The sequence below is a fragment of the Camelus ferus genome, chromosome 18 (genome assembly GCF_009834535.1).
Source record: "Camelus ferus isolate YT-003-E chromosome 18, BCGSAC_Cfer_1.0, whole genome shotgun sequence".
NCBI lineage: Eukaryota > Metazoa > Chordata > Mammalia > Artiodactyla > Camelidae > Camelus > Camelus ferus.
Window position 1 is genome coordinate 34,650,495 of NC_045713.1, and position 15,229 is coordinate 34,665,723.

At 48.9% G+C, this 15,229-nt stretch overlaps 1 protein-coding gene across 1 annotated transcript in view; it reads right to left on the reverse strand.

Moving 5' to 3' along the window:
• XYLT1 (xylosyltransferase 1) overlaps positions 1-15,229 on the reverse strand; it is a 292,362-nt gene that overhangs the window by 75,846 nt on the left and 201,287 nt on the right. Inside the window, exons 4-5 of the mRNA XM_032460971.1 lie at positions 5,367-5,539; positions 4,196-4,398 (exon numbers count right to left, since the gene is read on the reverse strand). Of these exons, the coding sequence (XP_032316862.1) occupies positions 4,196-4,398; positions 5,367-5,539 (376 nt within the window). The remainder of the gene's footprint in view (positions 1-4,195; positions 4,399-5,366; positions 5,540-15,229) is intronic.

The window sequence follows — 15,229 nt, forward strand, 5'->3', positions numbered from 1 at the left end:
TGAAGTGCCTGTGGCCATAAAGCCGGCAAAACGCGTGGGCAGGAGAACTGGTGGGGGAGGGGCATGGAGATGCGAGCAGGGAGAGGGAGAGCCAGACCGACAGAGACATCGCGAGAACTGGAGCATTGACGCTAAGAAAGCGAGGATTCTCTTCTCTGAACCCCTAAATAGGAGGGCCACGTGGCCTGAGAAAGGATTTCCGGGCCTTTTTTGGAGATTATGAGCTTCAGCCTTGGCTGGAGCTCTGGGATTAACCGGTGACGTTGACTGAGCTTTCTAAGTGCCCAAACTCTGCTAGGTTCTATAACTGTATCCTGATTTCACAGACTGAACTTCATTGCCGATGGCCAGTGGGGTGGCAGAGCTCCCACTCAAACCTCAAGCCATCGGAGGACGGCCTGAGCCCTCATCCTCTTGGAAGCTGAGATGCCAGGATCCTGATAGCTTGGTGGAGCCGACCTGGTAAATGGCTGTGGTTTCGGCTTCCACTTGCAAATCAACACATGGCCTCTAGGGAGCAGCCTTGAGAGCTGATGCGATTCTCCTGGAAAGGTCACAGGCACGCTCACATGACCTTAGGATTTCCAGCCAAGTGTCACCACCTGACCTCGGCCGAGATGCCCTCTCAGACCGCCACTGGATGTCTGGAAGAGGGAGAGTAGGAATCTTGACCCCTGAAGGGAGTACCTGCCACGTTAGCAGCTGCACAGAGCATTTCTGGGATATTTCTGAACACGGTCCTTTCTTGGAAGGTGTGGGGAGGATGTTCTAACTCACTCTCGCCTTGTGCTTTTCTAGACTCACCTCTCCTCATTGTCTTGTTTATTACATTCCAGCCATGTTTAAATTTCTCATATGCAACTAGCTCATCTCTGACCCAAGTGTCGTCCAGGTGGTTCTCTCTCTCGGAAACCGCGGAGTTCTCAGCTGCAGGTGCTTTTCCTCCTCCAGGAAACAACATCTGGAGGTATCAGTGACTGGGGGCTGGGAGCACTGCCGGCATCCAGTAGGTAGAGGCTGGGGTGCTGCTAAACATGGGCAGCCCCCATGACCAAGAAAGATCCAGCCCAGCATCATCAGTGCCCAGGTTGGGAAATCCTAGTCTAGAATGATCTTCTGTTTTCCATTTGCCTGATGATCCCTTCCTATCCTTCTGGTCTCAGCTCAAAGCTGCTGCATATCCTCAGGCTGTTCTGACCTCCTGGTTATGTCCCTCCCCCAATCACACCATCTTCTTTTCTTTATAGTCTGTTCACAGCTAGTATGATGCCTCCCCCACATTATTCATCTTCTCTGCTTGGATACGTGGTCCATGGAATGCCCAAGTAGTGCCTAGCAGAAGAGTTGCTTCCTAAATGTTTGCAGAATGAATGCTGAAGGAATAAGTAACTAAAAATCTGCCAGCAGTGCTTCAGAATCACCCTCTGTATCCCTGCCATCCTATCAACAAAAGGGAACTGGTATCTTTCTAATCCCATAATTTTTCTCCGGTTCAAAAGGTGCAGGAGCATCCTGCCTACCCTGACCAAGATTGTCCCTTCCTCGGATCTCCTCCAAGGTCCAGGTTCTTCCAGAATGTGATGGGATGCCACTGAGCCCAGGACTGAAGGAGGGCGCTGGGAATCAGGAAATGAAGGAGCCAGAAACCATTTCTAGTTTTAAATAGAGAACTTCCCTCCATGCCTGGATCCTGATTCAAAAGCCAAACTCCTGGGAATACGTGACCTCGATATCTGACGGCATTAAGAATGACTGTTAATATTTTAGGTGTGATAGTCACGTTGATGTTAAATTCAAAGAGAGACTTTATCTTTCAGGTATGTATACTGAAATATTTACAGATGCAATTATCTGATGTCTTGGAAATGCTTCACCGGGGTTCGTGAAAGAGGGTGGAAGTACATATACAAGACACCATGAATTCATTATAGTTGAAACTGAGTGATGTATATGAGGGGGTTGTTACACTGGTCTCATATGCTTGTGCATGTTTGAAAATTGCACTGATAAAAGATTTTTTCAAAAGATGCCTTCAACTAGCTCTTCTGTGAACACTATCCCCAGTGCACTCAGAGGAAGGAAGGCCCTCTCATTCACCCCCGTCCACTTCTCCTTTTCAGCCGTGTCAGTATTAGGACGGAAGACACAGTCAAGCCAAGAGCTGCCTTCTTGATAAGGAATATAGTTCATTTTCTTGACTTTTTTTTTTCCTTTACAAGATTTTGTGGAGGTTTTTTTTTTTGTTTTTTTTTTTTTGTTTTTTTTTGCCTATGGTCTCTTTTAAAGAGTAGATCAATGCTTGTGCAAAGGGACAGACCTTCCTGGTGGCCTCTGAGTTCGTCTCAGCCTCAGGGCTGCTGGCTGCCCCACCAGCTGCACACAATTGTATGCAGGCCCAGAGTGGGAGGACCCTCAAGAGAAGCTAGAGATCAGTTGCAATCTCCCAGTTTTAAAATGTGGGCAATCAATTCATTTGTTACAATTTGACAGGAGTCAGACAAACACACTGATGGGCCTCCAACAGCCCAGAGACACGTGTGTGTAATTCTGCCTGGGCTGTGACAGCCCTCCCTTCTTCCACTATGTTCCCTTCAGTTTAACACCTAAGCTAGACCTTGACCTTCCTCTGCGTGAAACATGCCAGTGGTTCCCATCTTGCTTTGAGTAGCAGCGAAATTCTAGATTCCCCATGACGTTGCCCCAATCTTCTCTCTGACCTCTGTCTCGTACTACTGTCCCCTCACTTACTCTGTTCCAGACACACTGAGCCCTGTTTTCCTGGAACACACCAGGCATGTCCCCACCTCAGGGCTCAAAGCCCGCTCTGCCCTCAGCCTGGACACACTCCCTGCCTGAGCGGCTCATTCCTTCACCGTCTTGCATTCTTCTCGGGAAGGACGTTCTTGGCTACTCTCATTAAAATTCCAACTCTCCAAAGGGAACCCTCCTACGCTGTTGGTGCAAATACAAATTGGTGCAGCCACTATGGAAAACAGTATGGAGATTCTTTAAAACCCTAAAAACAGAATTACCATATGATTCAGCAACCCCACTCCTCGCCATACATCCAGAAAAGACGAAAGCTTCAATTCGAAAAGATACATGCACCCCAGTGTTCATAGCAGCACTATTTACAACAGCCAAGACATGGAAGTAACCTAAGTGTCCATTGACAGATGAATGGATAAAGAAGATGTGGTGTATAGATATACAATGAAATACTACTCAGCCATAAAAGAATGAAATAATGCCATTTGCAGCAACACGGATGGACCTAGAGATTATCATACTAAGTGAAGTAAGTCAGACAGAGAAAGACAAATATATAGTATCATTTATATGTGGAATTTAAAAAGTAGTACAAACTGATTTACCAAACACAAACATAAAACACAAACATAAAAAAACAAACTTACAGTTACCAAAGGGGAAGTGGTGGGAGGGAGAAATTGGGAACATGGGATTAACATATGCACACAACTATATATAAAATAGCTAAACAACAAGGATTTACTATAGAACACTGGGAGCTATACTTAATATCTTGCAATAAACCATAATGAAAAAGAATTGAAAAAAGAACACAGATATATACATATATGTGTATAACTGAATCACCTGAATCTAACACAATGTTATAAATTAACTATACTTCAATAAGAAAAATTTTCAACTCTCCCCTGCTTCTACTCTCTGCTTTGTTTTCCTTTTATTAATTTTTAAAATTTATTTTTTTTTATTGAAGTACAGTCAATTACAGTGTGTCAGTTTCTGGGGTACAGCACAGTGTCCCAGTCATGCGTATACACACATATATTCGTTTTCGTACATTTTTCTGATGTACCAGTTTACTAATTGACTTTGTTGTCTGTCTCCGCTACTTGAATGGCAGCAGCTTGTGGTCAGGGATTTCGGTCTTTTCAGTGTGTTCTCTAACAGAGCTGGGAAAACTGTACTCAAGACATCTCTATTGAATGAGTGAATGAATGAACCAACACACACGTGACTCTCAGGCCTGGCGTGGAGTCCGTGGAGAGAGAGCTCACGGAGACAGTGCGTGAGCTCTCCACAGAGGCAGGAAGCCGTCTCTGGACAGGAGGCAAGCTGCTTCTGCCTCTGGCCTCCCAGCTGGGACAGGGAAGGTGGGAGGGAGGGGACTGCAGAGCAGGCTGGCCTGGGGCCGGGGCCGCCTTACCTGATGGGGTAGTCGGCTGCGCTGAGGTTGATGAAGAAGTCCCAGGGCCAGTCGGTCATCTCCAGGAGGTCCCGCATGCTCTGCAGGTACGTGGACAGGAGGCTGGCGCCCCCCCAGATGGTGGCCATCCTCCAGGGGGTGACGCGGACATTGCTGTACTGCCTGGCGAACTGGAGCACTTGCCGGTGCAGATAATCAGAGCGCTTGTCCCAGGAGAGAAAGGGTGACATTCAGCAACCCAGAAAACACCCAGACAAGTCCCTTCCCCTTGCCCCCACTCTGTCCCTTCCTGTCTAGGGAACATGGCTGCTGAACTTGGCCAAGTAACCGGTTCAGGCCTGGGGTGTCTCTCTGCATCGCTATTCGAATCTTTGTTTTTTTTTAAGTATTCCTTTAGCTATATGAAATGCAGAGTCCCCGGCCCCGCCTCTGAGCTCCTGGTTCACTTGGTATAGGCTGGTGCCTGGGAGCCTGCATTTGTATACAAGACGGATGCACATGGTCTGAGGATGACACGCTAAGAAATATGGCTGACTCTAAACCTGATGAGCATTTCGAGGGGTGGAATGTCTCCATTACCCTCTCACAGGCCCGCAGACTTTTTGGATCAGCATCCTCTTTACTTTCTTGACTAAAGACATAGTCACGTCACATCAACAGACCGACAGAAGCCTCTCGGACAAGATGGCTCGGGGTCAGCAAGCCTGCTGCAGGTTTTTGTAAATAAAGTTTTATTGGAACATAGTCACACACATTCATTTATGTGTGTATATATATATATATATGGCGACTTTACTTACTCAAGCCAGAGCTGAGTAGCCATGACAAGAGTGTATGGCCCACAAAGTCTAAAATACTTACTCTCTGGCCTCTTACGGAAAAAGTGAGCCCTGGGTGAGCTATCCTCACAGAGTGGCAGGCACCGAACTGGACAGTGTGACAGTGAGGAAAAGAGGTACAAATGACAATATTTATGGAGAAAGCCTCAAGTCCCAGCTGGGAACTTTGAAATCAACACACACACACACACATCACTTCAAGACCAGATGCTCTGAGGGGAGGCACCTGTTCAGCCTGCAAGGCTTCCCTGCAAGGGAGGCCAGCTTGGAGGGGGCAGACAGACCCTCAGAGAAAGGCCAGCGTGGGGCGACCTGACCAGGGCGGTCCTCACCTTGTCCACGTGGATGTAGTAGAAGTGGTCCTTGTGGTAGATGGCCTTGAACATGCGCTGCAGCTGCCGGGAGGCGCGGCCGTGGACCACCAGGACGAAGGCGATTCTCACCGGGTTGGCTAGCATGTACTCCACCGAGTCCTCGTCCCACTGAACATTCTTGTTGGCTTTGCCTGGGGAAACCAGAGAGACCACAGAGGTGGGGTGAGCTCGGCTATCCTTGGGGAGGGGTGGTGTTTCTCTGATGTTTCTTCCTGGGGACTGTTTGAGGGGCACAGTAGTCACATTGGGCCCTGAAACCTCATTCAACTTAACCAGGCATGTCCTGGACCCTTACACTGTCCTGGTACAGCAGGAGCTGGGGACCCTGAAGAGCTTAAGACACGGTTTCCATCCCCAGTGAGCTTCAAAAAAACTGATGGAGACATGGACACACATGAAACTTATTGACCAAGGCAGGAGGAGATGAGAGATGTGAGAGGTGTATCTCTGAGCCACAGAGGAAGGAGCAGTTAATTTCAAGTTGGGAAACATAAGATACATGTGCTGTTCCTGCCTGCACAGAATCCATTCTCCCTTCCCCTTCTGACAGCATCCGTTTTAAAAAAAACTGCTGTAAGAACAGATAACAAGACCTACCCTTTTAACACTTTCTAAGCGTACAGGATAGTGCTGTGGATTAATAAGCACAATGTTGTACAGCAGATCTTTAGAGCTTACCCACCTTGCATAGCGGGAAAGTTACCATCCAATATTTTGGACTGGATGTCCTCCACTGCCAGTCTGTGTGGAAGGGGAGGGCCTCTCTCTATTGTCAGTTTCAGGGGTGGTCACAGAGCTCAGGCTCGGCCAATCAGGACACTGTCTGTCCCTGGCCGCAGTAGGTATGGTTCAGACCTAACCAAGCTCTTCAGCCAAGAAGGCAGAACTCCAGACTTTTGTTGGGAGCTACTAGATGAGAGAGGTTCGGAATCTATGAAACTGGAAGATTCTCAGAGCTCTCTGGTCCCCCCACGGAGAGGAAAGCCACAGAGGAAAAAAGCCTTGCTGGGTGATGGAGCAAGTCCAGATCCTCACGACCTCGCCCGAGCTCCTGGATCAGCCCGGGTGGAGATTAGTGACCGTCACAGTTTATTTTTCTTTGTAAGCCCTGATTCTACACCAGATGCTCCTGGATAAATGGTTCCAGACATCTTTTAAGGTGGCTTTTATCCCAGCCTCAAAGACTCCTTTTCCCCTTCTGTCCCCTGCAAACGCTCCAGAAGCAAGGTTTCGGGGAGAAACACGGCTTACTGGTTCAGTTCATTACAATCCCAACTAGAAATCTCCTGGCTTTCTTGGGGTGGATTTCCTTTGGGGCTAACCTGATTTCTTGTGGGGTTCTAGGTTTAGGAAGCCCAGAACATTGTCACGGTGGCAGCTGCAGGGGTCCCCGGACAGCAACAGGGAAAGCTGAGAATCAGGACTGCTTAGCCTGGAGGTCCAGAGACTGGGAGCCTGTCAGCTGTCATCAGGAAGCTGGAGGGCTGCCAAATGAGCGAGCCTCCTTCATGCTGTCCCAGGGGACAGAAGGAGATGAACATGGGTTATGCTCACGTCACACGGCACAGCCTTCACAGCCGGCGGCATCCGCCTCCCGCAGATACGACCACAGACTGCTGTGCCCTGATCACCCCTACTATCTGCCTCGCCCCCCTGGCCTTGTTCTTTACCTTGAGCAAGCTCTCTTCTGCCTGGGGACCTTTGCACTGGCTCTTCCTGCTACCTGGGGCATACTCTACCTAGATCTTTGCATAGCTACATCTTCTTGTCATTAGTTGACACGAAATAAGGCCACCTGCCCCTCAACCAGCCACATCACTTCCACGTCGATCTACTTCAATTTTCTGCATAGCATTTAACAGCATCTGAAATTGTTTACTTGTTTATTGCCTGAACACCCCACCAGAAGATAAACTCCAGAAGATGAGGGACTATTTCAGAATGTTTCTCACTGAATACCCAACACTATCACAATATCTGGCACACATCTGGGCTTTGGTGAAAACAGAAGTTATGGGAGGGTACGTTCTGGCTCGGTACCATAACAATGACAATACCGCTTACTGAGCACTGAGCAGCCCTTACCATTAATTACTTCATTTAATCCTTGTAACACCCCTGCAAGGTAGTGCTTTTAGCTTCATTTTGCAATTGAGGAAATCACAGCTTAGAGAGGCCAAGGGATTTATTTGTTTAAGGTCACAACTGCTTTAATTAAGCTGAGATTCAAACCCAGGTCTGTTTCCAAAGCCTATACCCTTAACCACTAATACATACTACATTACCATACCAGAATTTGGAAGTTGATAACAACTCTGCTTAGTTGATGAAGCACCTTGCAAGTTAGTTATCGTAGGTAGACTCGCATGCACTGTTAGAGGCACTGCAGGGAGGATTCCTGTATCCTCTGGGAGGCTGTCTCTAGGTGGCCAATAAGGTTACATTTTTTCATCCATCCATCCATCCATCCATAACCAACTATCCATCCAAATTCAACCACCCATCCAGCAAACCATTCAACTACCTACCTAGCAAAGCATTCAGTGGCCTATCATCCAAAAAAAACAACCATCCATCCATTCATCCATCCCCTCAGCCATTATCCTCAAAGCAAATCATCCATGTGTCCATTCTTCCAACCAACCATCACCTCACTGATCCATGCAATATTAAGTTAGCCTCTACTACACAGCCAAGTACTATGCTCGGTACTGGAAAAATAAAATTTGGGGGGGGGGGGAACCATTGCCTCTGAGTTGCTCTCAGCCAACTGGGAAAAACAGAAGACAAACTCAATTGCATTAGGATAGAAGTGTGCTCTTGGAGGGTGAGGAAGGAGTGAAAAATCTGCCTGCCAGGGATTGAAGGGACCTTAGAGAATTTAGCCGAAAGCTTCTGAGCCCATTTCGCCACGCGCTTTTCTGATGGGTCATGATGTCTTTGGCTCCTTGGCTGTTCAATCAGTAGCTGCGAGCCTGGAGGTAATTATCATCTTGCTTCTGGCTGAAGGCAGACTGGGCAGCAACCAGAGTGTTATTCTAACCAACCTCTAATCTTCTCTCCAAACCAATCACAAATACACTGGGCTTTCCTGGTGATCACAGGAGAGAGCTGTGCCTGGAAGGATCATGTACCTTTAAATACTCACACAACAACCCATCCATCCATAACAATCCATCCCCGAGTCCTTAAAACCTCCTACTTGTCAGTCCTGGACAAAGCCTGCAGCACAAAGGCATATGGGACACGAGCCTGTTCTCACAAGTGGATTATGAATGAATTAGGAACGTATGAATCCAAAGTAAAAAGATAGTAACATAAGAGAAAAACTTACATTCTTTTTCCCACGACTGCAGCCCAGGGGCAGCGTACTGGTCTCTGCCAGGCTGGCTATACCCTCTCTGTCTCCTTTGGAGACTCTTTATCAAACAAAGAGAGGACTTTTAAAAACAATGGCTATGTGTGCCACTTTTTTCTACCAGGATTTCACTGGGTGATTTTGCAAAGGTCTAAATATGGTCCAGACACTGTATGTTATAGGAAGTCCACTCTGGAGGGCTCCTGCTGGCACTCTGATAATACTGCTCACCCTTGGCCCAAGGTCTCTGGGTGACAATGGTCTGGAGTTCCTAGCAAGTGAAGCTTATGGGACCTTTGGGGACAGCCCTTGTTCTCCAGCCATGGATGTCACTTGCCATGTTGCTAAATGACTGAGTGGATGAATGAAGGCATTCTGGAGACTGGCTGCTCTGGTCCAGAGGAACTGATGTCATCTGAGTGCCTGCTGTGCACCAGCACTGTGCTAGGGGCTCTCTCTGTGTGGGTCATTACTTGGCTCTGGGAGGAATGCACGGTCATGGTCGACGCTCAGAGAGGTCAGTGCGTTTCCCCAGGATCACACAGTGAGTGAGGACAGAGGCAGAAATAAAAACCCAAATTCAGCCCTGCGACTTCCACCTGCCCTCTGCTGCACTGGAGAGCTGGAGATAAGGGGCAGTGAACACCACTGGTCTCTAAAGGGACTTGGGTGTTGATGTTGAGAAAAGCTTTTTGTAACGTCTCTAGGGTTTTAGAAAGCAGGGCAGATTCACAGACAGACAGACAGACACAGACATGGACAGTTCCCTTCAAGGAGAAGGGGGAGGAAGGAGCACTGGGAAATCAAACACTGTCACTCCAGCTGCAGAGCCTCCCGGACGTACATTGTATAAAGTCATCCTTGGGTCAGACAGTCGGTCTAGGGAGCAGCAAAGTGAAGAGGGAATAAAAACCCAAGAGTTCTTCTGGAGCACAGCTATTCTGAGGATAAGGGTGGGTGGGAAGACAAAAATATCCACAGAAAGGAGACTGAGGGAGAGATGGAGATGGGGGTGAGAGGCAGAGAGAGAGAACAAACAGGGATGCAGAGAGGCCACACACATACTGAGAGAAAAGCAGAGAGACCTGCAGACAGACAGGAGGACCTCCCGCTCCCCGACCTATGCAGGGAGAAACACACAGAGAGACTGACACAGAAACGCAGAGGAAGTCAAAGACACACAGATATAAATAGAGACAATACATATAACCAGACACATACAGCATGTCAGGAGAGACAGGGCAAGTGGGGAGCCGCACTGGAAAGGCTGGACCCCCTCGACCGCAGAACTTTGCAGCTGTCCTTAAAAACAAAGGCCAACAAAAACTTCAGACTCAGAACCAGAATCTCCTCCAGGCCTGAGACACTGCCTGGCCCCTTCCCCTCTCCGGGGTCTACCTCCATCCCTCATACACCTGCCCTCCCCTCTCCCCCAACCATCCCCGTCCACCCGTGAGCCCAGCGATGCAGGAAGAAGATGAAGCCCAGCGGGCTAAGGGCTTTGCCTGGGGACCCAGCAAAGGTGGCGGGACATTCTCCAGCTGGCTCCAGAACCACAGTGGCAACGCTCCCCATGGCGGCACACAGTAGGGCCCTGATGTGTTTTCCCGAAGGAACAAGAGAATGAATGAGCGAGTTTTCTGCCCAAGTTGCAGCAGGGAGTGGGTGTGGCTGAGCCGCACGGTGCCCTCTGCCCGCTGCCAATAACCAGCTTTCTATTTTCGCTCCACACCCCTGGCTCCTGCATTGACCTTTCCGGCAAGCTGCTCTGACACAAGGAGGCTGGAGAGGACAACAAACCACCCCGGCCACCGCTTCCGGGACTGCGGTCCTGAGAAGCACACGGCCTCCTACACCGGGATCTTCAGTGGGCTGTGGCGAGGTTCCCAGCACGGGCAGGAACTGGGGAAGTGGGCTCTCCCCGACCCTGCCGGGGGAAGTGGGGGCTGGCACGGCTCGGCCAGGGAGGATGTGGCAACAAGTGTCACAGCGTTCAATACACATGCTCCTTGACCCAGTAACTCCGCTCCTAAGAATCTATCCTGGGGGAAGGAGAAGGCAAACATGCAGGTCTCCATGGATAGGCTGCTCTTTGTTCATTTAGTCACTCATTCAGCATCTCCTCTAGTCCTGTCAGTGGACACAACACAGTCCTTTCCCCAGTGCTGCCTAGGCTAGTGGGGTAGAAAGTCAGTATGAAAAAGTAAGCAAATAGCCAATACAGCTGCAAATAGTGATAAAGGGGATGAAGAAAAAAATTTAAGCGTGTTAAGGGATAGGATGTTTTGGCTATGGTGGCCAGACGCAGGCTGATGTGAAGTGGATCCACTTGGACAAGCTCTGAGTGAACTGAGGGAGTGAGCCATGCAATTATCAGGGATGGAGGAGGATTCTGGGTAGCTGGCATAGCAAATGCAAATGTCCTGGGGCCTCCATTTCAATAGTGTTTATAATGGTCCAAAATGGGAATCGACCCAAGGGTCTTAGTAATACTCGTTGATTCAGAACACCGTCTATAATATATCAAGCCAAAGAGAAGTCCTGCCATGCAATCTATGACAATTTAAAAGACATGCACCCAAATATTAACAGAGGGTCAGATGGTGGCATGACAGTTTTCATTTCTTCTTTATACTTTCCTGTGTTGTCTGCGTTTTGTAAGACAAATTAGTTTCATAATAAAATACAACAATAAAGGGGATGCTTATTGATAATTCTAATACCAGTTGTTTATTGAGTGCCTATTGTGTGTTAAGCAATTTCTGGGCATGATTTTTTTTCTTTTTTACTTCTATCCAAACCTCTGCAAGAAAGAGTTGTTGTCTTCCTATTATACGACTGAGGCAGCTGCAGCTCAGAGAAGTCCCAGCTGGGAGGTGGCTGAGTCTGAACAGGGCTAGTCTGAGATGCCAGAGCCCTGTCAGGACCGCTATGCTTGGTCAACTGTCCCCATCTCCCAAAGAGGAAACTGTTCCTAGAAGAAGCATGTCAGTTGACTTTTTCTCAGCTTGCAGGACAGATAACAATGACACGTGGTCAGAGCTATGTGTGTCTTGTGTCTTTACAGGCTGAAACCCAACACTGCCCAGGTCCTAAAAATAAGGCTATGAATTCATCACACAAAACAGAACATAAGTGGAAGAGTCAGAGTGATTAGAGGCAGCAGGAGAAGATGACTTCAGACAAATGCTGAAAAGCTGGGGTTGTGGGAAGAATATCAATATATTCTGGCCATGCAGGTGCGGAGGCCAAGGATGGGGACTCAGAGAGAGCTCTGCCAAGGAGCTGGCTAGGCCACCCTGGGCCTGTTACTCAAGTTGTGTATTTCTCTTTATCATCATGGCTCAAATAAGGATTATGCCAACCTTGGGCTCCAAAGAGATGGTGAAGATAAAGGTACTCTGTAAGGGTCAATGTGTTGTACAAATGTCGTGGTGTTGGTGATGATCATGCTTGTGGCACCTTGTAGGAATATGACTGGGAGGAGAAAGCAGGTGCAGGGGTTAAGAGCGTGATCTTGGATCGGTTAAGCCACCTTTCCAAGCCTCAGTTTTCTCACCTGTAAAATGGGTATGTCAGCCTCACAGAGTCTGCCTCACGTGGACTTTCATGTCCATTACTGAGCACAGGCCTGGCGTGTAGTAACCGCTCAGTAGAGAGATGGTAAGTCTCATCACTATCAGTGTTACTGTCATCATTTCTATTTGGCTGTTCATCCTCAATGATCAGGATCAAGTCTGGTTTAACCAGAGGGCTGGCCCGGTTGGTTCTGGCGTTCCACCTCCAGGCCGCACAGGTTCCCAGAGCTGTGTCTACACTGGCGCCTAATGCATGCAAATAAACATCCACACCCAGAATTAACCTCTCCAGCGCTCGCCTCAGATCACAATGAACAGCAAATGCGAAACGAAGGAGCTTCTTGACCAGAATAGTTATTCCACCAACAAAGCCCTATTTATACGCTGAAAGGGCCTCCTTCGGCTGCTGCCAGGGGATCTTTCTGACTTGGTTCCAGATAAGAAGGGTGGCTGGGTCTTGGAAAGGGAAATGGTGGAGACGAGGTGTGTGCAAATGGGGCTTGGGTCAGGAGTGCGCCCCGCTCCCTGCGGCCAGGGAGGAGTGGGCTCTGCGTCTCAGAACTGGGTCGTGCTCTGGCTCATCACCGCAGGGCTTCGGAAAGACACTTCTCTGATCCTCTATAGAGGAGTTAGTCATATGGTAGTTCTAGTTTTGACCTTTTGAGGATCCTCCACACTGTTTTCCATTGCGGCTACAACATGTTGTGTTCCCACGTGGATAAACGCAGAGGGCACGGTGCTGAGTGAAACAAATCAGCCACAGAAAGACAAATACTGCGTGATTCTGCTCGTAGGACCCTAATATCTAACACGGTCTGATTCATAGAATCGAAAGGTGATGGCCAGGGGCTGAGGGGTCAGGGAGATGGGCACAAAGTTACAGGCAGGCCAGGTGAACGAGCTCTAGACATTTGTGTACAACGTCACGTCCACAGCCGACAGGACTGGACTGTGCACTTAAAAGTGCGTTAAGAGGGTGGACCTTGTGCCAAGTGTTCTTACCAAAATACAACAAAATTTTTGAAAAATAAAGAGGGATGAGCAATCCATTCCTGACCTCGCTGGGCAGCACGGTGACTCATGTTTGTGGATGAGACACGGTTTCAGACCGGCAGCAAGCCCACTGCAGGGAGCGGGACTCAGGTCATTGGAGGAGAAGGTCTGAGAGGTTCTAGGTTCTTTGCCAGACTTGGGCCAAGAGGCCTTTTTCCCACTGGGGAATTTCAGTTCAGAGTTCTGGTGATCAGAACCTGAGAGAAGCCCCTCCTCTCAGGGGGTTGAGAAAAGGTGGTACTGGGCGGCATACCGAGGCCCACAACAAGTCTGGGTCCAAATCCTGCTTCTGCTGTGAACCAGCTGTGGGGCCCAGGGCAAGCCATTTCCTTTCCCTGGTCCCACAGACTTCAGAACAATAATGATGTCTAGGGCATCCTCAGCTCTAAGCACCAGGCATGCATGATTTCATCACTTAATTTTCCCAAGGTCTAAGGAGGTGGTACCATGATTATAACCCCCATCTCACCACGGAGGATTCTGAGGCTAAGAGGTACCAGGTAACTAATGACAAGTTACCCTCTCTAGCGAGTGCCAGCACGGAGACAAACACTCGGGTCACCAGACTCCAAAACCATGTTCTATTCTGCCAGATCAGGAGATAACATTTCTGTGGTCTGGGATGCTAACCTGATTGTGGAGTTCATCACTGTATAGAAAACTGCCCTCCTTTGAGAGAGGGTTGGTTTGTGGTCCTCCCTCCTTCCCTCCCTCCCTTCCGTTTTCAGCTTTATGGATGTGTAATTGACATATAAAACTTAAGCTACTTAAAGTGTACACTGCGGTGATTTGAGATCCATGCACACTGTGAAGTGATTCCTCCTCGTCTAGTTAATCAACTTACCCACCACTTATTTATTTGCTTGTTTATTTATTTTGGGGGTGAGAACCCTTAAGCTCTACTCTCCTGGCAACTTCTAGTCATACAATATCGGGTACCAACTATCGTCACTATGTCATCCATTAGGTCCTTAGGCCTTCTTCATCTTATTGCTGACAGCTTGTATCCTTTGCCACCCTCTCTACCTTTCCCCTTATCTCTGGCGATCTTTTTCCACTCTCTGTTTCTAAAAGTTTAACTTTTTTTTTTTAAGAGTCTACCTATTAGTGATGTCATGCAGGGTTTGTCTTTCTCTGTCTGGCTTATGTCACTTATCATAATGCCCTCAAGTTCCACCCATTTCCTTCTTTCTTGCGGCTGGATAATACCCGCTGTATACACGCACTACATCAGGGTGGTTTTCTTGATGGCTGGCAGGTCCCCATGAGCCAAGGCCGAGGTTTTATGTCTCTTGGCATGCCGTCCCCTCCACCCTGGCTCCAGGGAGGGGCCCTCGGTGAGTAAATGAATCGAACTGATGGATTAAGCCAGACAGCTCCATCCACGTTCAGGGCCCAGGAGGCTGAGGTGGAAAACTCAGGCCCGAGCTGTGGCACAGGACGGTCTCCACTCACCCAGTGAGCTGGCTGGGGGGTGGGTCCCCGCTCCTCCTTACACAGGAGCCCCAGGCCTCCTTGGGAGGAGCCAGGCAAGTGCCCGGTCACCTCTCCGACATCAGGACTGCTGCTGTGAACTCAGTGCCGTCACGGTCACCGCCAACCTGGCCCGATGAGCCGTGAGGGGAGCTCTTCAGCAGGGATGGAAGAGTCGAGAGAGGGGGAGCTGAGACGACAAGTTCCAAGGATAAAGCTGGCCAGGCCAGCACCACTTCGGGGCTCAGGAGAAACAACCCTTTCTCTGCAAAGCCATCCCTGACCCCCTTCCCTATCTCTTCCTGCCCCTCGGCCCCTCCCAGGCCTTCCAAGCATCCTGCATTTCTTTTTTCTTTAAA